General features: G+C 59.3%; 1 protein-coding gene across 9 annotated transcripts in view; it reads right to left on the reverse strand.

Moving 5' to 3' along the window:
- Window positions 1-21,460, reverse strand: part of MYO9B (myosin IXB) — a 92,553-nt gene that overhangs the window by 1,558 nt on the left and 69,535 nt on the right. For 4 of the 9 annotated variants that reach the window (XM_058727543.1, XM_058727542.1, XM_058727537.1 and 1 more), the window contains 25 exons: window positions 20,111-20,150; window positions 18,896-19,018; window positions 17,968-18,048; window positions 16,678-16,788; window positions 14,506-14,628; window positions 13,274-13,423; window positions 13,021-13,187; window positions 11,415-12,314; window positions 10,654-10,726; window positions 10,335-10,459; window positions 8,130-8,263; window positions 7,714-7,904; window positions 6,476-6,574; window positions 6,191-6,364; window positions 6,066-6,107; window positions 5,765-5,876; window positions 4,546-4,619; window positions 3,900-4,092; window positions 3,683-3,811; window positions 3,308-3,413; window positions 2,882-3,013; window positions 1,795-1,918; window positions 1,298-1,345; window positions 810-952; window positions 12-139 (listed from right to left, as the gene is read on the reverse strand). In XM_058727543.1, coding sequence (XP_058583526.1) covers window positions 12-139; window positions 810-952; window positions 1,298-1,345; window positions 1,795-1,918; window positions 2,882-3,013; window positions 3,308-3,413; window positions 3,683-3,811; window positions 3,900-4,092; window positions 4,546-4,619; window positions 5,765-5,876; window positions 6,066-6,107; window positions 6,191-6,364; window positions 6,476-6,574; window positions 7,714-7,904; window positions 8,130-8,263; window positions 10,335-10,459; window positions 10,654-10,726; window positions 11,415-12,314; window positions 13,021-13,187; window positions 13,274-13,423; window positions 14,506-14,628; window positions 16,678-16,788; window positions 17,968-18,048; window positions 18,896-19,018; window positions 20,111-20,150 — 3,722 coding nt within the window. Of the gene's footprint in view, window positions 1-11; window positions 140-805; window positions 953-1,297; window positions 1,346-1,794; window positions 1,919-2,881; window positions 3,014-3,279; window positions 3,414-3,682; window positions 3,812-3,899; window positions 4,093-4,545; window positions 4,620-5,764; window positions 5,877-6,065; window positions 6,108-6,190; window positions 6,365-6,475; window positions 6,575-7,713; window positions 7,905-8,129; window positions 8,264-10,334; window positions 10,460-10,653; window positions 10,727-11,414; window positions 12,315-13,020; window positions 13,188-13,273; window positions 13,424-14,505; window positions 14,629-16,677; window positions 16,789-17,967; window positions 18,049-18,895; window positions 19,019-20,110; window positions 20,151-21,460 lie in introns of those variants that run through there. The other 5 variants (XM_058727539.1, XM_058727536.1, XM_058727541.1 and 2 more) reach the window with 3 other exon arrangements.

Below are 21,460 nucleotides of genomic sequence, written 5' to 3' on the forward strand. Positions count from 1 at the left end.
TTAATACTGACCTTCTGAGGCCCCCCGCCCGGCCCGCTCTTCCAACAGGCTCTCGGTGCTGGCCGACGTTTCCGAGTCCAGGTTTTCCTCGTCGGAGCCCCGAGGGTCCAGCTCCGGCAGCCGGTAGGTGATGTCCTCCCTGGGGATGAGGGGGTCACGGTGTCTAAGGCTGTTCCCAAGGTGAAAGACCACCCCTCCAGAGTGCCAGCCGCCGGGTAGGGGGCAGAACAGGCCTTCCTGGTCCTGGATGGGAGTCCCTGCTCCCAGCACCCCCAACACCCGTCCCCAAATCACACCTGGCCCGGAGAAACTCATGGGAGGGATGTGCCAGGCTGCTGAGGGAAGGCCCTGTACTGAGCTAGTGACCTGCTTCTGCCTCAGGGCCTTTGCAAGTGTTATTCCCTCTGCCTGGAGTGCCCTACCTTGTTCCTAAGACTAGGGTGGCCAGGTGGCCCGGGTCACACCTGTTCTCCTGGCATGTTAATGGTGCCCTATTCACACGTCTTGGCGGGACGACAGATTGGTTGGTCACTCCAGCTAAGACCAACTTCCAGGCAAAGTTTGGGCATTACCCCTCTGCTGCCCCTTCTTTCTTTATGGGCCACCACGGTTCCCGGTGGCCAAGTGTGGGGTTTAAACAGAGCCCTAGGCTGCGTGTTAGGACAGCAGCACCCACAAGGTGGGTACTGGATGGCGGGAATGAGCCTATCCCGTCAGCCTCCTAACAGCCAGGTCTGCTATGGCAGAGGGGCCTGGGGGTGGGGGCCGGACGGCAGAGCCGAGGGCAGGAAGGGGGCAGAGACACTTGCTTCTCCTCCTTGATGGACTGGATCCGCTCAATGAGGATCTCCTTCTCGCGGTCCTCGTCACCGCTGGGCACTTCCTCTTCTGGCAGCACCCCGAGATCCTCCAGGCCGCCCGCACTGCTTCCCCGGGTCTTGGGGCTCTTGTTCTGCAACAGACAAATGGCAGGTCTGGCTGGCCCCTCTGGACGGTGGGCTCAGTGCTCACGGGAGGGAGAGGGTGGTGTGAACGGCTCTGGGAGAGATTAGTTCTGATGTGGAAAGGTGGGCTTAGTGAGGCTGCTCCGGGGATCAGGTGGGGACCGAGTGGCCGGTGCTAGGCTGATTAGTCATCCTCAGCGCAGGTGGGCAGCAGGCGACGGGCCTCCCCCAGCATGCACTTCCAGAAGGTTAGGACACGCTCAGTCTATCCTAGGAGACCACGGGCACGAGGTGAACCCAGCATGCACCACACCCGGAGACATGCAGGGTGGGGCCGCGGAACATGTACATACCAGGACCCCCTCATAGGGAGACGAAAACCCCAGTTTGAGAGGCCATGGCTGGGAAAGAGATGAACAGAGGGTGACCACACAGGGCCACGATCACCACACAGGTGTAAGTCACGGGCACCAGAGCCACATCTGGCTGCGGGGACAAGGATGGGGTCCTCCCCCGGGAGCCCCAGACCTGCCTCCCCCTCAGCCCCCACCCCCACTGTAGGGCCACTTCTGCTGTGGGAAGTCTTCCCCATAGGTGGGGCTGGTGGATGACCTGAACCATCACCAAGCGGGTGCCAGGTCCCCTGCTGCCCTTCGAGGGGCACTCGGCATGAGGCTGGGGGAGGGAGGCGGTCGTTTAGCCGATGTGGGGGACCTGGCTCCCAACCTTGCTCCCATGAGGCCCCTGGCCAGGCAGCTTGTGGCCCAGGGTGGGCAGGGAGCGCCAGGAGTGATGGCGTGAGGCCCCGCCCCGCGCCCCGCCCACCGGCCCCGCCCACCCCTCCACTCACAGTGTTCTGTCGCAGGAGGGAGAGTCTGCGGAAGGCGATGCTCTCCGCGGCTTCCAGCTGGCTGATCTCCTCCATCTTCACCTTGTACTTCCTCATCTGTTCCTTGATCAGCATCTCCACGCACCTGCGGAGAAGGTGACTCAGTCACTGCCCCAGGACGGCCAGCGTCAGGGCCTGGCGTCTAGAGAGGCACTGGCCGGAGACTGGGGCGCGGCGGCCAGGCAGAGATCCAGAGACCAGGCAGGGCCACAGACACAGCCGTGGGCTGTGTCATCTCGGTGCCAGCTCACCGTGTGACCTCGTGCGGCTCACTCCACCTCTCTGAGCCTGAGCCTCGGACTCAACCAGCCTGGTTTGAAGGAGGAAGTACAGTACGCGGATCGGATCAGAGTGAACCGATCCCTCATAGTCACCCTGCAGGGTGGGGGTTCTCCCACCTCCCGTGGAAGCATGAGGAACGGGGAGGCTGAGCGATTTGTCACAGGGGCCGCGGGCAAGCAACCCCAAGGGCTCCAGAAGGTGCACTGTGAGTGGTTAAGTGTGTGGGGGGCTCAGCCTGCAGTGGTCGGTGGGGGGAGGGCGGGCAGCTCAGCCCGAAGAAAGAATCACAGCTCAGGTCTCCCGACATCTTGACCACATGAGGAAAAAAGGAGCAAAGAGTGTGGCGGAAGAGGCCGGAAGGAACTCTGTAAATACCACGCAGCTACTGGGGTAGCGTCAGGGCCACCCAAGAAACCGCCTAGGGTGACACGTTCTTATTTTTACAATTCGAAGCCTAAACAATGTCCTCTCGGTCGCTGATGTCTAACGACTTTCTTCGGAGTTCTTTTGAAGAACTTTGAAAACTTTTGAAGATTGTGCAGTGGGGAGAAGGGGAAGAACCCCCCAGGCCACTGCTGCTTTTCCTGACGGCTTTCGTTGCTAACCAGAGGCCGAGAACACGGGGCTTTGCCGTCTGCCCCTCGCCCTGCAACTGGAGATGAGGGCTTTCTCCTCCTTTTTGTGTTCTCCAGCCTCAAAAGCATTCGGAAGGGATGCCCTAGCTGCCGGAGGAGACGGCGCGGGGGCCCTGGCGCCTGGCACTCACGTGGTGACCTTGAGGACATCCTTCATGCTGGTCAGTGGGTCTGAGTTGTCAGGGCAGCGCAGGAGGCAGGGCGCGAAGATGATAGCGAGAGCACTGGGCGACATGCGGTTCACGTCCTCAAGCAGGGCCACCCTGCGTGGTGAGCGGCAGTTAGGGGTGGCCAGGGAGCCCCGAGACTGGAGGCCAGGACCCTGGGGCCGCTGCCAGGACAAGTGCCTCCAGACCCTGGAGGTGGAGGCTAGCACCTCGCTTCCATGGGGCAGAGAGCCACCACAGGGGAGCGTGGGGGGCCCCTCCCCGACCCCCGCCCCCAACCCGGGCCCGGGGCCTGGGGTGCAACCACCAGAGAACGCTGGCCCAGGGAACACTGTGGCGGGGCTCCTGACGGGGACCCCCACCCCACGAGAGCAGGTGGCAGGCACTTGCTTGACGAGGTGGAAGATAAGCCGCTCCAGTGAGTTGTGGTTGGCCTCAGGCAGGTGCTCCAGGACGGTGTAGATGGCGGCCAGCTGCTCCTGCTTTCCCGGCAGCTCTGGAAGGGCCCAGGGCGTCAGCTCCCCATGGTGCTGGCCCCCACACGTTCCCGGGGCTCAGGGGAGCCCCCCCCCCCCGCCACATGGGGCCAGATGCGGGGCCACAGAGGGGTCCTGGCCCTGTCCTAGGCTGGGGACCCGCACCGGGCCGGCTGCTTTGAGCCTTGGCTTCTCAGCTGTGCCTCCCCGATTAGCCGCAGTGAGCGCGCGTGGTTCCAACCCTGGCCGTGGCCACCTGCCCTGCCCTCGCTGCTGCCGTGGGACTCACCTACGGCTCGGAGGAAGTCGCCGTACTGGGCAAAAGTCATGAGGGGCTCAGGCAGCTCCCGAAGCCACTGCTTGAGCACGCCGGTGATGGCATGGATGGGGAAGTTCTCCAGCTTGACGGCCGCGGGGTCTGCGGGGAGGCGGGGGGCGGGGCTGGTGAGCGCAGGCAGGGGGGCTGTGCCCCAGCCCCCTCGTGCCCACTCCCCCCGGACACCCACCTGTCTGCAGTGCCTGTCGGAGCTCCCGCGTGCGGTTGGCAGCGCCCGACTTGCGGTAGAGGCCCTCGGTGTACAGGCCGTGCATCTCCACATGTTCCAGAAGCTTCTCCAGCACAACAGGCACTGAGGCCTTGTCACTGGTCAGGCTGTCCACGCACACGCCGAAGTGGCCCGGCTCGGCGCCTGGCTCGCTCTGCAGTACCAGAGGTGGGGGGTGGGGGGGTCAGGTCTCCTGTGTGGGCTCTACCCTCCCTGCCCCTCACGCCTCCCACAGGCTGCTGGGGGCGCCCGGCTGGGGAGGTGAGCTTGCTGGCCGCTGGGCAGGGACTCCCCCTGCGGAGCGGCCCCAGCTGCCTCAGGGTGGTTGGTCCTGCTTCCACTGCAGCTCCAATGCTTGGGACCCTGCCTCCCTCACGCAGAGTTGGGGATGCCCTCCTGGGTCTCGGGTGGGGCAGGGCTGGGGGTCTGAGACGCACGTATAAGCCCAGTCCTGTCTCGGGACCCCGAGGGGCTCTGACAGAACAGGGGCTGCAAACCAGCCCCTCGTCTGACACCCTACACTGGCCTGGAACCAAGCACACCCTCTCCTCCACATCGCTCGGGAGGGCCTCCCCTAGGTGTTCCGGAAAGTTCCCGGCCCGCTCACCTTTCTCCTGCATGCGTAGGCGCAGTAGGTCTGAATCTTGGGCACACATTTCTTGTGGCAGGTCATCTTACACACTAGGAGGTAAGGTGGGGGGGTGGTCACAGATGATGCATCGAGGACCCCGGTTTCCCGAGGCCGCCTGCCCTGTCGGCCAGGGACCCGCTGACCAGCTTCTAAATTGGAGTCCTACGAATCCCTGCCCTGATGCCCAGGCGAGGAAGCCACGTGGGCAGATGTTCACAGCTGGTGACTGTCTATGGCCTCAGAGTCTGGCTGGCGGGACAGGAGCAAGGTCTCGGGACGGGGGAGGTGGGGGGCAGGGGCATACTTGAGAGAGGAAATTGCCTGAGGCCAAAAAGGAGAGGGCAGCCAGTGTCCTTGTCTCAGGACGGTGACAACTGCCTGGGTATTTTTTTTTTTTTTTTTTTTTAACATTTTTATTTATTTTTGAGAGAGTGTGAGCGGGGGAGGGGCAGAGAGAAAGCGAGACACAGAATCGGAAGCACTGCCTGGGTATCTGTGATGGACATGAGGGGACAGATCGCTCTTTACACAGGGACTGAGGAGACAGGAGACCCCGGGCAGAAGAGAGAGAGGCCCAGGGAGAGAAGGCCGATCACTGCAGGAAAATATAACAGCCAAAGACCGACTGACCCGGCCCCGGCCTCCTGCCAGCTGGGTCATCCTGGGCTGTATGTTCCTCGGGGTTCCTGTGGGACTGACTGACCTCGCCTGGCACATGAGGGAGGGACTCGGGGGGTCGAGAGAGGCGCTGGAGTTCAGGCAGCAGGGGCAGTGTGTTGACAGGCTTGGAGGAAGGACGTGGGGTAACCTGCCGAGGTGGAGGGCAGGCTGCAGAGGTGGCTGGGGGCCTCAGGGCTGGCTGAGAATCGGGATCTGCCCCAGGGTGACAGCGGGAGGTCTGAGTGTGTGAGGTGTGGCGAGGGCAGTGTTCCAGAAAGATCCACCCTGTGGCTCGAGTGAAGGCCCTGGTGCACGGTGAGGGGTTGGGGACACGGTGGGGGATCAGGGGGCTTGGTAGGAGGGTCCCAGGGCAAGGTGAGGGTCAGGGGGTGCGGCAGGTGAGCCAAAGATGTTGTGGAGGGCTCTTGGGCATGGGGAAGGGTCAGGGGCTGCAGTGGGAGGGTCCGGAGGTGTGGTGGAGGGTCAGGGGGAGTGGTGACAGCGTTAGGGGATGCGGGGGGGTTGGGGCACTCACCGCTGCAGAGCAGGGCCTTGTCCATGAGCCAGATGTAGGAGAGACACTGCTCACACGACTGAGGGATGCTCACCTGGTAGCTGGCGAATACGTGCCCATTGTGTTGCTGGACCTGGGGGCGGTGGAGGAGGGCGCTGAGCGGCGAGGGCAGACCCTCCACGGTCTCACCACGGGGCCGCCCAGCGTGCACGCGGCCCGTGGCATATCGGGGCCGAGGTTCCCATTCACGGCCGGGTTCCCTAGGGCTGGGCGGGACAACGCGCTCACACGCACGCTCTCTCGCACGCGTGCAAATACTCACAGCGCGGTCCTGCTTCCGCTTCTTCTTCTGGGCTTTGCTCTGCTGTGAGGGGGCACAGAGGCGAAGTCTGTGTGGGCCCCCGGAGCGCCCCCGCCTGCCCCCGTCCCCGAAGCCGCGCCACCAACCTTGGGCGGCTCGAAGTCATTCTTGGTGTGTCCGCGGGTGAACTCGTCGAGCAGCGACTGGAAAAGGTTGAGGACCAAGTTGGTGTCCTTCTCCCCGCGCTCGGCCGCCAGGTTGTTCACGACAATCTGGTAGTTCTCCATCAGGTCCTTGTAGCCGACGTGGATCTTCCCATTCTGCAGGGATGCAGGCGTGACCCGGGAGGGAAAGACAGGAGGGGGAGGCGCCCGGGAGAGGCCATGGGGATCCCCACAGGGGCCCTCGCCAGGGCTGGGGGCTGCACGTACGGGGACAGAGTACATGGTTTTGAGGTTGCTCCTGAACTTCTCGGTGGCTTCGATGAATAAACTCTCAATGGGGGTCTTCTGGGAGCGCAGGTCGTTTATCTGCAGGAAGAAAGAGATGCGCTGACCCTGAGTGACCTCAGGTTTTGCAGCTGATTGGTGGCTGTTCCGCTCTGTCCCAAGTCCTTCCCTGGCTCCTCTGGGAAAAAAATCTAGGCCCTCTGGCTAATCCCGGTCTTTCCAGTCCCCTTAGGTCGGGTTTACACCACCCAACATTTGGGGCTGGATCACACTGGGGGCTGTTGACCAGCACCCCTGGCCCCCACGCCCCAGGTGCCAGTAGCACTCCCCAGTCAGGACAGTCAAAAATGTCTGCAGATGTCCCAGAGTGTCCCCTGGGGCAGGACCATCTCTGGTTGAAAACCACTGGTCTAGCTGGGGCCCTTCCTGCCAGCCCTCACAGGCGCTTAATACCGAGCCACGCCCCGGATCCATGCCGTGGTCACTAATTCAGCTCCACTGTATACACTAAGCACTCAATCAGCATCTGCCCTGAGACCCAGCGTGTTTCGTAAAAGTGTATTTTTTTTTTTCCTTTTAAATTTCTAACGTTTATTTTTGGGAGAGAGACAGGGCATAAGCGGGGGAGGGTTGGAGAGAGAGGGAGACACAGAATCCAAAGCGGGCTCCGGGCTCTGAGCGGTCAGCACAGAGCCTGATGCGGGGCTCGAACTTACAGACTGTGAGATCATGACCTGAGCTGAAGTTGGATGCCCAACCAACTGAGCCACCCAGGTGCCCCGGTTCTACATTTCCTGTGCAGTCCCTGTATTAAGACCCGCTGACCTTTTTTTTTTTTTTTTTTTTTTTAAAGTAAGCTCCATGCCCAACGTGGGGCTTGAACCCACGACCCTGAGATCAAGAGTCACATGCTCTACCGCCTGAGCCAGCACCTCAAGACCCACTGAGTTTTTACACGAGATGTAAACATCTATGGTGAGCAACAGGGACACCGGCTGCAGGTGTTCTCACGTGAGCCCAGGGAGGGGTTCTCATCTGGTTTCCGGAACTTTCTGTGCCGGAACTGTGCACCTGGATTTTCTGTTCCCGGCGCACGAAGGGCTGTGGTGTGGTGGCTCAGAAAACGGCCGGGTGGTGAAAACCCTTCTGGGGAGGCCCAGCTCTGACACTGTGTCCCCCCCCCCCCCCCCAAACCCTGTACGTGCCCCTGGGTGACCCACCTTGTTGAGCAGGAACTCATCCAGGTACTTGAGCTCGTTGGCGTTGGTGATCTGGCGGAACACCGACTCCCGCCACTTCTCTGACACCGTGATTCTGCCGATCTTGAGGTTTCGGTTCTTCTTCCCTTTGCCTCCTGGCTCCTTGGCGTGCTTCTCCCCGGCTGCGTGGCGGTGCTGGTGGCTGGAGGAGGCTGGAGGGAGAAGGAGCAGCTGGTGAGGTGGGTGCTGGGGGAGGCAGGGTCACACACACAGAGAACCAGGACCCTGCCCTGCCGCGAACCGGGGTTCAGAAAGTGCCCTGGTGGGGCTGGGACCAGCCCTCAAGCCCTGTGCCCAAGGCCCCACCTGGAGGCAGCACACGTCCCCAGGGACCCTGGCGGCTCCACCATCCATCCCTGAGGCTGCCGGCAACCAACCTTCTAGATTCTTCTTGGTGGCAGCAGCTTCCAGCACCGTGTGCCCTGGCACTGTGTTCTCAGTTTCCTCCACACCCTCCAGGCTGGCTTTTTTATCTTTGTTCTTGTGCAAGAAAAGTCTTTTAAAAGTGGATCTGTAGGGGAAAGTAAGGGGTTTCATTTAAGCCTCTGGAAATGACCACGGAAGCAAGGCTGAAGGAAAGGTCCTCTTACTTATAAAGAGACAAAATAACGCTTTTCTTGGTTGTCAACGCAATGAGATGCTACTAAAAATGAGATTCGTTTGTGTGAACTGACAAGGGTGGGGGGGTCAGGTGAAAAAGCAAGATGCAGGGAATCCACCACAGCATGACCCCATTCTCATTAAAAAAAAAAAAAAAAAAAAAAAAAAAAAAAAAAAAAATAGAACTTACCCTCTGCCCCCTTAATGTGTTTTTACGGGCCCAAGTTTCAGGGGGAAAAAAAATCAAATACATGCCAAATCATACACTGAATGGTGTGCCCCCCAAAAGATGTGTCCATGTGTTAAATAACGCTCAGGAGCTGGGCGTGTGACTTTATTTGGGAAAAGGGTCTTTGCAGGGGCGCTGGTGGCTCAGTCGGTTAAGTGTCTCACTCTTGGTTTTGGCTCAGGTCATGACCTCGTGGTTTCTTTCTTTCTTTTTTTTATTTTTATGTTTATTCATTTTTGAAGGACAGAGAGAGACAGAGCCCAAGCAGGGGAGGGGCAGAGAGAAGGGGAGACACAGAATCCGAAGCAGGATCCAGGCTCTGAACTGTCAGCCCACAGCCCGACGCGGGGCTCGAACTCACGAACCGTGAGACCGTGACCTGAGCCGGAGTCGGCTGCTCGACCTACTGAGCCACCCAGGCGCCCCAATGACCTTGTGGTTTCTTGAATGTGAGCCCCGCGTCAGGCTCCACGCTGGCAGCACGGGACCCGCTTGGGATTCTCTCCCCCCACCCCCCTACTTGTACTGTCTCTGTGGATCTCAAAAAAAAAAAAAAAAAAAGTCTCTGCAGATGTGACTAAGTTCTATGTGCCACGATCTGAATGTGTTTGTCGCCCCAAATTTGTATGCTGAAGTCTAATCCCCAGTGTGATGGTATTAGGGGGCTGATTAGATCACGGGGGTAGAGTCCCTATAAATGGGACTAATGCCCTTACAAAAAGGGCCCCAGGGAGTTCCCTTGCCCTTCCTGCCACATGAGGCCCCATGAGAAGATGCCATCTGTGAACCAGGAAGTGGCCCCCACCACATACTGCATCTCCTGGTACCTTGGTCTTGAACTCCTAGCCCCCAGAACCGTAAGAAACACATGTAGTTCAAGCCACTTAGTCTGTGGTAGTTTTGTTAGAGCAGACGCTAAATGAAGCACTTGGAGCTGAGACCATCCGGAATACCCAGTTGGGCCTTAAATCCAGTGACAAGTATCCTCATAAGAGACAGAGAAAGAGAAAACACAGAGGAGAGAAGAATGTCAGAGAGAGAAGACGGGGGCGGAGATGGGCTGATGCAGCCACAAGCCAAGGACACCCGGAGCCCCCAGGAACCAGAAGAGGCGAGGAAGGGCCCTTCCCCAGGGCCGTCCGAAGGAGCTGCCCTGCGGACACCCTGATCTCGGACTCGTGGCCGCCAGGACCGTGAGAAGTGAATTCCAGTTGTTGGAAGCCCCGCTGGTTTGTGGGGCTTCGTTCTGCCTGCCTCTCCAAGCCTGTGCTGGCCCTTCCTCCGCCTCCCGTCTCTGCGTTAGGATCAAAGCCCCGCCCGTCCCATGGCCCATCCTCTCTGCTCTGTGATGGAACCATCTGGAGTTCTGTGGAGCTTTCTGGGGACAGAGCCTTGGCTCAGTTTCTTCCATCCCAGGACCCAGGAGGGGTTTCTAAGGTAGAGGGGGCTGGATTTGGATACCATAACAAGTCAAAGGGAAACCGTCTCTCTGTGGACCCAGAGGAGGGGACCCAGACTGGCCCCAGACTTTAGTGGGAGTCATCAGGCTGGCGAGTGGCCACGCTGGCACATGAGGGGGGCGTGACCTGGGCTCTGTGAGGGATCTCTCATCCCAGGCTGAGCGAACACCTGCCCCACCGTGCATCCTAACTGCCGTCAGTTCAGGAGACCAGACTGCTCTGAGATGGGAGGCCGTGGCAGGGACCCTGGGCATCCCCTGGTGACTTGAGCCACCTCCAGACCTCACACTTACTTAGAGTCTGCCTGGGAGCCTGGGGACAGCCCGGAATCTGTGCCGGCAGAAGCGTCGCCCGACTTCTTCTTCTGGACGGCCAGCTTCTTGGTGCCGGCCTCCCCGTCCACCGTTTCTGTAGAAGGCTGCCAGAGAACAGGGCTGGGTGAGCAAAGGTAGGCAGGACCTGCTGGAGGGAAAGCGGGGGTGCTCCGCTCCCCGTGCACTCCATCCACCGACTTCCCTTCTCTTTTACGTTGCCCTTCGGGCAGAGCCAGGGTGCCCCGGGCAGAAGCGGGTTTGGCCCCTGAGAGGTGGCAGCCGCAGCCTGAAGCTTTACCTGAGTCTTGGTGTGGGACGGGGACAGGAGGAGCTTGGAGACGTCGCTCGTGGATAAGGAAATGCGCCTCTCCCTGTGAGATCACAGAAATGTGGCTTTTATTTACAAGAGCGAGTTGGACAGTTTTGGTGGTCCTGACTTGGGTGGGAGGGGACCAGGGATGCCGCTGGGTGCTCCCCAGTGTGCCGGACGGCCCAGCCCAGACAAGGAGCCCGACACAGGTGTCAGTGTGCGAGGCCCAGAAAGCCCGACCTAACAGCCCACATCCTCCTCCAGCCCTTTCGCCCTCTGGCCAAGCAGGTCTCTGGGAGGTCGGGCTGGCGACTCGGGAGTCATCTGTATGCAGCTAACTAAGGGTCAAGAGTTGGGCCCCTCTTCAATTCCTGGGTGAGTGCGATCACCCCTAATCTCTGCCGAGGAAACAGAAACCCAGGCAGGCCAGGGAGTGGGGTGTTGCCCCGAGACGCTGCTTCCCACGAAGCCAGGGGATTTCTGTATGAACACAGCTCGCTGTGGCGGGGGCCTCAGGGTCCCAGCTGGCCCCAGGCTCAGCGGCTCCTGCCAGATGCCTCCCCTCCACCTTCCTCTGCCCCTTCTCCCCTCCGTCCTCAGGGCTCCCACACTCAGAGCCACTCACATGTTTTTGGGACGTGCGGCACTGCCCTGGTCCTGCGGCCAGGAATCTGTGTGTCCCTCCACCCTGCCCGCCCAACCCAGCCTGGCACCCCGGGTGTTCAGACAAAGGAGGGCCCGGGGCTTACTCTGTGGGTGTGAGAGTGGCCTCCATAGCCCGGTACCGCTCGCTGAGGTCCAGGGACTGGCTCAGCATGGTGCTGGAACTGGCGGCCATCAGCTTCTTGCCCCGCCAGAGCTCCACGGCGCTGGCCAGCCGCTCAGAGTCTGGGTCCCGGTACCGCTGGATCTGGGTGGAGCCTCCGGGGCTCTCGGGCCTGTCCTGTGCCCTCAGGTCACCACCGAGCTTGCTCTTGTCCTTGGGAGTCTCAGGGGTGGTGCTGGGGGTGGGCTCGCTGACCCTACTGTCCAAGGCTAGGCTGGTTGGCCGTTCCACGTGGCCAGGCGTCGGGTCCCCACCCTGGGGCGCCTTCGGGGTTTCTCCGGGCAGCTGGCACGGTGGCTCCTCCGGCTGCTGCTTAAAAGCGTTCTCTGCCTCCGTCCCCAAGTCTGAAAGGGTTTCATCTTCTCTGCTCTCCTTTCTGTCTTCTGGGAGGCTCTCTTCTTGCTCGAGGATGGCCCTTCCAGAAGGCTCTCTGAGAGCAATCTCTTCCTTGCAGGACTGGATGTGTTTGTTCTGGAGCTTCACGTGCTCCAGCCCTCTCTGCCGCCGTGACTCGCGCTTCTCTCGGCTGCTGGGCACCTTCTCGTGACTTTCAGCCGTGTTCTTCTGGGGTGCGGGAGGTTTCTCCAGGCTGGGGACCTCCTCTGGTGGGGAGCTCTCTGCCAGGGGCTCATCGCTTGGCCACACCTCGGGCTCCACTGCCGAAGGCTCCCTGTCCTCCGATGGTTCTGGGCCCTGCCTGGGCACCTGCTCCTGCTCGGCCACCTGGCCTGGCCCTCCCTCTGCTGTTTCTTCCCTCAGGGCTTGCTGGGCCTCCCTCTCCTTCTCTTCAGCCTTCTGCTTCTCTGCGACCATCTGCCTGAAGCTGGTGTGAGGCGTTAAGGGGGAAATTTCAGGAACAAACATGCATGCCACCTCCAGAACCCACGCAGGGCATCAGGGGCCCCCGTGCCACCCGTGGGCTAGGGGCCAGGCTCTGCCTCTGTTAAATGGGGTAACCCTGGCCCTCGGAGAGGCTTCTGGAAATGTGGAAACTCCTCAGCTACAAAAGGGGGATACAGGAGGTGGCCCCTTATTGTCATGGCCACCTCTGCCCTGGGTCTCCCCACCGTGGGAAGGATCTGTTAAGAAATCCCTGAGTTCCTTTGGGGTCCCTGGCTGGGTGGACGCCTGAGATTCACGTATAAGAATGGGGCAAGGGGAACCGGCTATGGGCTGGTCCTAACAACCTGAACCCTCCACCTCTGCAGCCAAGTGTTTCATTAAGGGGCCCAGGGAGGGCAGGTGCAGCGAAGGGGGGGGGGGTGGTCTCCAGTGGAGAGCCAGCCTGGCCAACAGTGACCTCTGTCTTCATCTACAGGTGCTGCCCACCAGCCCTGGAGCATCTCTCTCTCTGGGGCCGCGCGTGCCCAGACGGCTAGACTCCTGCCAGCCCCTCCCGGCTTCCCTGCGCCTAGAATCACGTCCTGATGGCTCCGCTGGCCAGAAGCCATCTCAGGCAGCTCTCGGGCGGGTGGAACATTCAGGGCTGGGGGGAGCTAGGGGGCGAAGGGGGGCCTGGCTCTGCTCACCTCTTGCGCTGCAGGTGACCCCGGCAGAGGCTCTGCAGGCGGATGATGCTCTGTCTCTGGTGCCGGTAGGCCACCCGTTGCCAGTAGCCCCTCCACGCAGCCTGGAGGTACACAGCGGCCTGCGTCCTCTCCAGCGTCCGGCGGACACGGTAGGACCGCCAGCAGGCCTGGGGGTGGAGCGGGCATTCAGGGACCCGGCACGTGGGACCCCCGACTGCCCCCACCCCCAGCCCTGCAGGGGGCCGCCCGGTACCTGGATGGCGACGGCCGCCTGCCTCATCTGCAGGAAGTGGCGGCGTTCCAGCACCATCCGGAACCAGCTCTGGAGGAGCAGGATCTTCCGCACGACCTCCCGGTGCAGCGTCTCCTGCAGGGCTTGCCGCTCGGTCTCCTTCAGGAAAACCTGGCGGGCGGGGGCGGGGGTGGGTGGGCACAGGAGGGGTCAGCACAGCCCCCAGAATCCCCGTGCCCGGGAGGTCTCTGCACAGCCCACCCCGAAGGGCGTGAGACCAAGCTGGCGTGCTGACCGACCCGACCACGGGGAGCTTTTTAATACGGTGAGAGAATTCACGTAATGTGAAACTAACCATTTCAGCGCAGTTCAAAGGCATTTGGTACGTTCGTGACAATGGTGCAAACGTCGTTACTGTCTGGCTCCAGAACATTTCCACCCATTAGCGGTCATCCCCCTGGCCCTCTCCCCCCAGCCCCTGGCCACCACTAATCTGCTTTCTCTGGATTTGCCTGTTCTGGATGTTTCAAATACGTGGGATCACACACTACAGGCTTTTGTGTCTGGCTGCTTCTCTCGCTCACAATGCTGTCAAGGCTCATCCATATCATAACCTGGATCAGAGCCGTACCACATTGCATTGTATGGGTGGCCCGCGTGTTGTGAATCCGTTCATCAGCTGATGAACGGATGGCTTCTTTCTACCTTCTAGCTATTGTGACTCGTGCCCCTGTGAACACGCGTGTATGAGGATTTGTTGGGACGCTTTGTTTCCAGGTCTTTTAGGTCCATACGTGCGGACGGAATTGCTGGGTCATGTAGTAACTCTAGGATTGCCTTGCTGGGGAACTGTGCGGGGACTTTTCACATCAGATGAAGCCCTAACGGGAGCTGACCTTACCGCTGTTGGACGGGGACAGTGGCTGGTGCCACAACATTAAAAAGCCACCAGCATGTACCTAGAGGTGGGAGATGGCGTCTGGAAGGAGCACAAGGGAATGAGACCTTCTGCCAGACATTAAGAGGTAGCAACTGGCCCCTGAGTCCCCTGCAGTAACCCTAGGCTATGTGTGAGGAAGCAGAAAAACAGGAGTGATGCCTGGGCCCCGCCCCTTAGAGGCACCCTTTGCCTTCTGGGAAGAAACATGCACTGGTCCCCAAAAAAGACACTTCCGCAGCAGAGTCCCTTGTCTTTCAGGCCGTGGGAGGACCCTGTGGATGCTGGAAGCCCCCCGAGGGGCCGGAGTCCTGACCTTGGTCTTCCCGATCTGGTAGCTCCTCTTGTCTATGTCCATCTTTTCCAGCAGGGCAGAGATGACCTCCCTGCAGGGCTGGGCGTTCTTGGGCAGCAGCACCTGGAACTGCTCTGTGAAATCCTGAGGGATTGTGGCCAAGAAAAGAGAATCTCTGCTGAGTGCTCCCGCCACCAGCAAGGATATGATGCTCCAGCGACTCCCAAATTTCCGAAGCCGGGACCTGGTTTGACCTGAATGGCACTGACCAAGCTAAAATCTCGGACTCTCTGCAGCAGCCTAAAGCTTAGGAAAGACTGCCACACACACAGAACACCAGGGTCTTTCAGCCACTTCCTGAGTGAGCCACTCAGGATGAGAAAAAGGAGGCAGGCCATGATGGAGCCATGTCCCCGAGGCCATATGGGGACAGCTGGATTGGGGACCAGGTGCCACTGGCTTCAGGCCCGGGGCTCACGTCAGTGCTCATACAGGTGGTGCCAGTTCAGGGCATGAGCTAGGGGTTCTCAACCTAGGCCAGCTTATCACCGGGGACGTGTGGCGATGTCGGGAGACATCCAGGGTTCTCCCAACTTGGGAGTGGTGGGTGTTACTGACATCGAGTGGGTGGAGACCCAGGGACGCTGCTCAACATCCCATAATGCACAGGGCAGCCCCTGCAGCGAATGACCTGGTGGCCCTCAGTGTCAGTGGTACGGCAGATGAGAAACTGCTCTAGCAATTTGGTCTTTGCCAACTTGAGGTTACTAATGATCCTTTGTGGGTTTTTTTCCTTCTTGTTCTTTCTTCTTTACTTATCTTGAGAGAGAGAGAGAGACAGAGAGCGCGTGCACATGCATAAACGCACGTGGCAAAGTGGCAGAGAGGGAGAGAATCCCAAGCAGGCTCTGCACCATTAGCGTGGAGCCTGATGTGGGGCTCGAACTCAAACCATGAGATCGTGACCAGAGCTGAAGTTGGATGTCTAACCGACTGAGCCACCCAGGCACCACTGATCCTTTTGTGTTTCTTTTGTTTTGTTTTGTTTTTGAGAGAGAGCAGGGAAGGGGCAGAGAGAGAGGAGGAGAGAGAATCCCAAGCAGGCTCCATATTGTGAGCACATAGTCTGGTGTGGGGCTTGAACTCATGAACCATGAGATCATGACTAGAGCTGAAGTCGGACGTCTAACCGACTGAGCCACCCAGGCACCTCTGATCCTTTTGTGTTTTTCTTTTCTTTTCTGATCCTTTTGTGTTTTTCTTTTCTTTTCTTTTCTCTTCTCTTCTTTTGAGAGAGAGAGAGAGAGCGAGCGAGCAGACAAGGGGCAGAGAGAGAGGAGGAGAGAGAATCCCAAGCAGGCTCCATACTGTGAGCACACAACCTGATGGGGGGCTTGAACTCATGAACCATGAGATCATGAGCAGAGCTGAAGTTGATGTCTAACTGACTGAGCCACCCAGGCACCTCTGATCCTTTTGTGTTTCTTTTGTTTTGTTTTCTTTCTTTCTTTCTTTCTTTCTTTCTTTCTTTCTTTCTTTCTTTCTTTCTTTCTTTCTTTCTTTTTTTTTTTTTTGAGAGAGAGCAGGGAAGGGGCAGAGAGAGAGGAGGAGAGAGAATCCCAAGCAGGCTCCATATTGTGAGCACATAGCCTGATGTGGGGCTCGAACTCAAACCATGAGATCGTGACCAGAGCTGAAGTTGGATGTCTAACCGACTGAGCCACCCAGGCACCTCTGATCCTTTTGTGTTTCTAAAAAGCCCAGGGAGCCATCTATGAAGTCATCACCTCCCGGGGCTCAGTTTCCGCATTGGCAAAACAGAAGCCAGGACCGCCTGCTGTTGGTTTGGCAGAATAAAAGAGATGGGTATAAAAGCGTCTGTCGCCGAAGATGCTCAACAGAGGGCAGAACTGTGCAGGGATCTGCTCCTGTAATTCCCTCTTCCCGGCTTGGCTTTACAACTCTGTATCCTTCCAGGCTTGGCCTGGGCCCAGCCACCTCTTCCAAGAAAACTTGCTCCCTCTCCCCACCCCGACCTCTGAAATGACTGGTATAAATGCCAACAGGGCCGGAGCGGAGAAGCCCTGGCACAGAGTAACCCCCTGGGCTCGTGTTCCAGAGAAGCGCTCTCTCTCAAAGAGGGAGGTGGCCAGCCCTCTGCCCTGTCACGACGGCCACGAGTGTGTGGCTTACCTGGAACGTGTACTTGGCACTGTAGCCTGACCTCCGGATCCGCACTGTCTCCAGCATGCCCGTGTAGCGTAGCTGCTGTAGCACCAGCTCGTCGTCGAAACACAGCTCTTTCTGAAACGGGATATGAGCCATCAGGACAGGTGCCAGCTGCGGGACAATCAAGCGTCGGCAGCCGGGGATGGGGATCTGTAGGCACGAGATCCTCTAGGATTCTGGACATGAGCATGGTCCGGGAGCCCACACGGCCCCCCCCCCCCCCCCCCCCCCCCGGCTGGTCAGAATGTCCCCAGCACGGCAGCCGCGGGCACCTGGAGGACCCATCTTTCCTTGTTCCAGACATTCTTTTTGGAATAAAGAGCTGGGGCTGCTCAGCACTGGTGCTTAAGGTATTCATCTCTTCTGGAAAATCTGGCATCTGAGCTGCTCTATTCCCTGGTGTCTGGGAGACAGATGCCATTTCTCACTGCTCAATTTAGGATAATTTGCTGCGAAGAGTTATTTCTTAAGGACTCCAATCAAAACCTGTGTTGAGCTCGTACTCTGTGCCAGGCCCTGGGGTAAACACTAAGGATTTGGCCAAGAGGGGAATAAGGTCTGGAGGTGGGAGCCAGGCGCATATGTGAATGGGGCAGACACTGCCTGGGCCCCCCTGGGAAGTGTCCAACGGGAGAGGGGGCCCTGGGCCAGGTCCTGAGGAGGGAACAGGCAGGAGGAGGAGGGCGGGGAGCAGCCAGGTAAAGGCCCAGAAGAGGACGGTCCCAGGAGCAGGGGAGAGCCAGGGAAATGGGAAGAGTAGAGACAAAGGGGGTAGGTCCAGATCCTGAACAGCCCCCAGCCACGCTCCCAAGGGGGCAGAATGGCCAGCGGACCCCTGGGGCAAAGGAAGCCTGGCAGTGAGGGCTGAGCCCACTACTAGGGCCCCCAGTGGTGTTCCACTGAGTCTTTCCAGAAGCTTTCAGATCAAATGAACAGCAGCCTCTATGCTCCTGCCATGTGATCTCACCCTCTCCCTTCTGCTACATTTTCTGCACTGGCTGATCCGGGGATGTACTGACACGCTTGACCTGTCCCTTCTTGAGCAAACCTCTGGGGCCCCTCCATGTTCCAGACGATGTCGCTGCTGTTGGTTGGCCACCTGGCTGCCCTCGGCAGGCTATTTACCGTTCCTGGAACCTGGCTGAACACTTGGTTCCTTGAGGCTTTTCATGGCCCCCATGGCAACACAGGAATACCCCCCGCTGAGCCACCAGACCTTGGCCTTCACTTCCCCAAGACACTGGAGCTACTCACCTTCTCGGCATTAGAGCGGATGCAGCGGATAAAGAAGGGCTCCGCCTTCCCCAGTGTCTCCAGGAGCTTGTTAAGGGACGTCTGGGGAAAGAGGGAGAAGGTCTTGAGCTGGGACCCCCCACCCCCACCCCCAAGAGGCACGCTGCTCAGTGGGAGGGGACCCAGGTCACTTGCTGGCATCAGTAGTGATGCAGGACATGGGAGGTTGTAGATGGACATTCTCACTAGAGGCTGAGCTACCTCTGGGAGCCCCAAGAGAGCGGTAGGGTCCCCAGAGTTGACAGCTGTCATCTTCCCAGGGTCTCCTAGCTCTTTGTCTCAGCAGGAGTGTTAGGGGGAGTGGGACCAAACTTCTGGGTATTTAAAATGCTAGACAGCTTCAGAAAGAAACACAGATACAGTGACTTTGGTCTTTGGCCTGCTATTTACAAAAAGGATTTTCAGGAGCTTCCAGGTGAGGTAATTTGCCACAAAGGCCAAGGTGGGCACAAAAGACTCAGAATGAAAAAGAGGAAAGGGACAAAAAAGCTAATGGTGAGGGTTAGTGGCAGCCATTGAGCTCCCTTAAAAAAAAAAAAAATGCCTCTGAGCTTCCTGGCAGCCAAGGAGAAAAGGGAAACATGACATAACATCATAACACGTTAATCCGTTATTTTAACTCAGTGGTTCAAAACGGGTGATTCTGCCTCACCTCCAGAGCACATGGCCATGACTGGGAACATTTTTGGCTGCCACAACTGGAAGATGCTACTGTGCATCCCAGAATGCACAGGATGACCCCCACCGTGGAGAATGATGCAGCCCCAAATGTCAAACAATGCTGAGGCCAGGAAGCCCTAGGGTAATAATTTGTTGGGTCTGTCGTGGCCAAGTCACGGGCGCATCAGGTTGGGTCTAGCGTCACCTCTGGCCTCTCTAGGCTGCCCACCTGGAACTGGGCGCTGATGCTCGGCGGTTTCTTTTTCTTGTGTAGGTGCAGCAGGGACTTGGTGGTGCGATCGTGCAGCGTCATGCTGATGATGAGCTTCAGTGACTTGGAGTCCAGCAGGTTCTAGGACAGACACATGGGGGTCTGACCTGCCCTCCTGGGGTCCCAGTGGGCACTGGGAGGCATCGTAGATGCCCCAGAGCCAGGACTGTGTTCCGGGGGCGGGGGGCAGTTCTTGGGATCAGTCTCGGGACAGGGCTGCTGGAGGGTAGGGGATGGTGGGCCTGGCGGGAGGCGGGGACCGCCCTGGGGCCGAACCTGGGCTTTACCGGCTCTGGAAGGACTGATTACAGCCTCTTTGGCAGCCTGAGTGCCCAGAAGCCAAGGGCTCCAGCGTGCCACCTCCCTCCTGTCGAGCTCCAGGACCGCCAAGTCTCCTGCACTTCCGCAGGAGCTTATCCGGCTGGTCTGGTCCCCCCACCATGTATGCCAACACTTAGTAGCAGCTGACAAGAGGAATAGCACCGTCCCATCCGCTGGATGCACTGAGGGGTTTTTCTCACTTTTGCAGACTTCCTGATCCGTCCGCACACCGTGTGTGGAGACTAGGCAGAGGCTGGACGTACTCTGGCCAAGGCCGGCTACTGGGGTCTTGGCTGCTGGCAACGCACGGTTGCCCCCTTCCTGGTGGGGCTTCCCTGGCTGAAGGGCATCCTCTCCCAGACAGGCCAGGAAGGTGCTGCACCCTGTCCCGCCCTCCGGAGGTGGCTGGTAGCTGAAGACCCCCAAAGTGGGGGTAGGACAGAAGGGTCCCATTGCCTCTGGGCAGGAAAAGCTCTGTGGTGCTGTTCACGCCCCTAGGCTCCTGTGGGATGAGGCTGAGCCCACCTCCTCGCTCAGTTCCCCCGCCCCAGCCTGCTTCTCCCCTCCACACGCTTCTGCAAATAGCCTATCCCCATCACGCGCCCTGCTTCCGGGAAGCCCAAAGGCAGCTCCAAATCATTTCCACGCGAGCACTTATTTTTGGAGGGGAGCGGGGGGCAGGGGGTGATGGGGGGAAGAGGAAGGGACTACAGAGCTGGAGAAGTTAAAAGTGCCTCCTCCCCCTCTCCCCCTCCCATCTTCCTCCCATTTTCCGGAAGGCAAGTTGAGCCAGGCGCTCTCAAGACAGGCAAAAGCAAGGAGGTGGCCTCGGACGGTGTCGCGAACGTTTACCTTTGGAATGAGCTGCTTTTGTTTGATACCTTTACTTTTCCTGTCAAAATATTAAAAATGGTTTTGTGAACAGAGGGAACACGGTGTCCATAGGTTTGGGTTAGTTCAGCAAGCCACGCCTTGCGGGTTAGAGGGAGCGGAGTGAGAGCAGAGAAAGCACAGTCGGGAGGCACAAGTGCAACGAGGCGCCCCCTCCCCCCCCCCCCCCCCCCCACCGAAGCCCCGGCGGGCCCTCCCTGCGCACGTGTGGGGTGCTTCTGTAGCTGGACGTGAACTTTACCGGGCCAGCGGCGGCCCCCGAAGCGGCAGGGGCACCTAGCCTGGGTCCACTCAGATGTCCGGGGGGCAAGAGGGGCCGCTGGTGATCGGTAGGGCAGAACGTGCATCTGTGTACGGGGCCAGCTACAGATCTCAAACAATGCCCCAAACGGAGCTTTGAGGGACCCTGCGCGGTTCTGACGCCGGCCGGGCGTCCTGGCTTTATTCGCTACACGTTGGGAAATGCCAAGTAGGCCCACAGAGCCTCTTTGGGACCCCCTGGCAAGCGGAGCGGGGGGGGGGGGGGGGGGGGGGGGGAGGGGGTGTGTGTCTGCCCTGCAAAGAACTGCAGCGGGATTTGGGTAGGAGCGCTTTTCAGGCTCACAATGGTGGGAAGGAAAAAAACAAAAGCCAATCTTTGGGGGCAAGGGAAGGGGTACGGTAGGCCCCTCATTCTCAGACACTTTACGGAAACCTTGCAGGCGAAAGAAAAGTTTTTTATAACTTGCGGGGCGGCTAGCTTTGGAAAGCAGCCGAGGAGTGGGTGCCCCACAGATCAGCAAGACGCTTGGCTGTGAGCTTCGCTGTGCGTCAGGTGCGACCTCGATCCCCAGGAATGAAAACGAATTTGAAAACTGGTGCCCATGCGGGCACAAGCTCTGCTCTCCGCCGGCTCGGGCCCGGAGCGGCCACGGGCGTCCCACCAACCGAGGCGGCCGCCCGCCAGGTGCTCTGAGAGTCGTGACCCTTGCTTTGTACACAGAGGCCGAGAGCTCAGAGCACTCAGGCCACATGGCGGGTTAGCCAGAGCGAGACCGCGTCCAAACCTAGTTTGTGTGGCTTCTGGGCCCTTCCTACCACGTCGCACTGCTGTCCACACAGAGCAGGGCCACGGAGGCTCCGCTTTTGACAGCTTTTTTACAAGCGCACGGTGGCAAGAGGTGGGGAAAGACGAGGCCTGCTCTCTGCACGCCTGGGGGCAGAACAAGAGATGCTTTGTGGGAGGGGCGTTCCTGCAAGGCTGCGCCGGGAGCTGGCAAGGGCTAGGGGCACAGGCAGACGCTGGGGCAGGCGTGTTACGAGCGCCATTGA

The sequence above is a fragment of the Neofelis nebulosa genome, chromosome 4 (assembly GCF_028018385.1).
Source record: "Neofelis nebulosa isolate mNeoNeb1 chromosome 4, mNeoNeb1.pri, whole genome shotgun sequence".
Classification (NCBI taxonomy): Eukaryota; Metazoa; Chordata; class Mammalia; order Carnivora; family Felidae; genus Neofelis; species Neofelis nebulosa.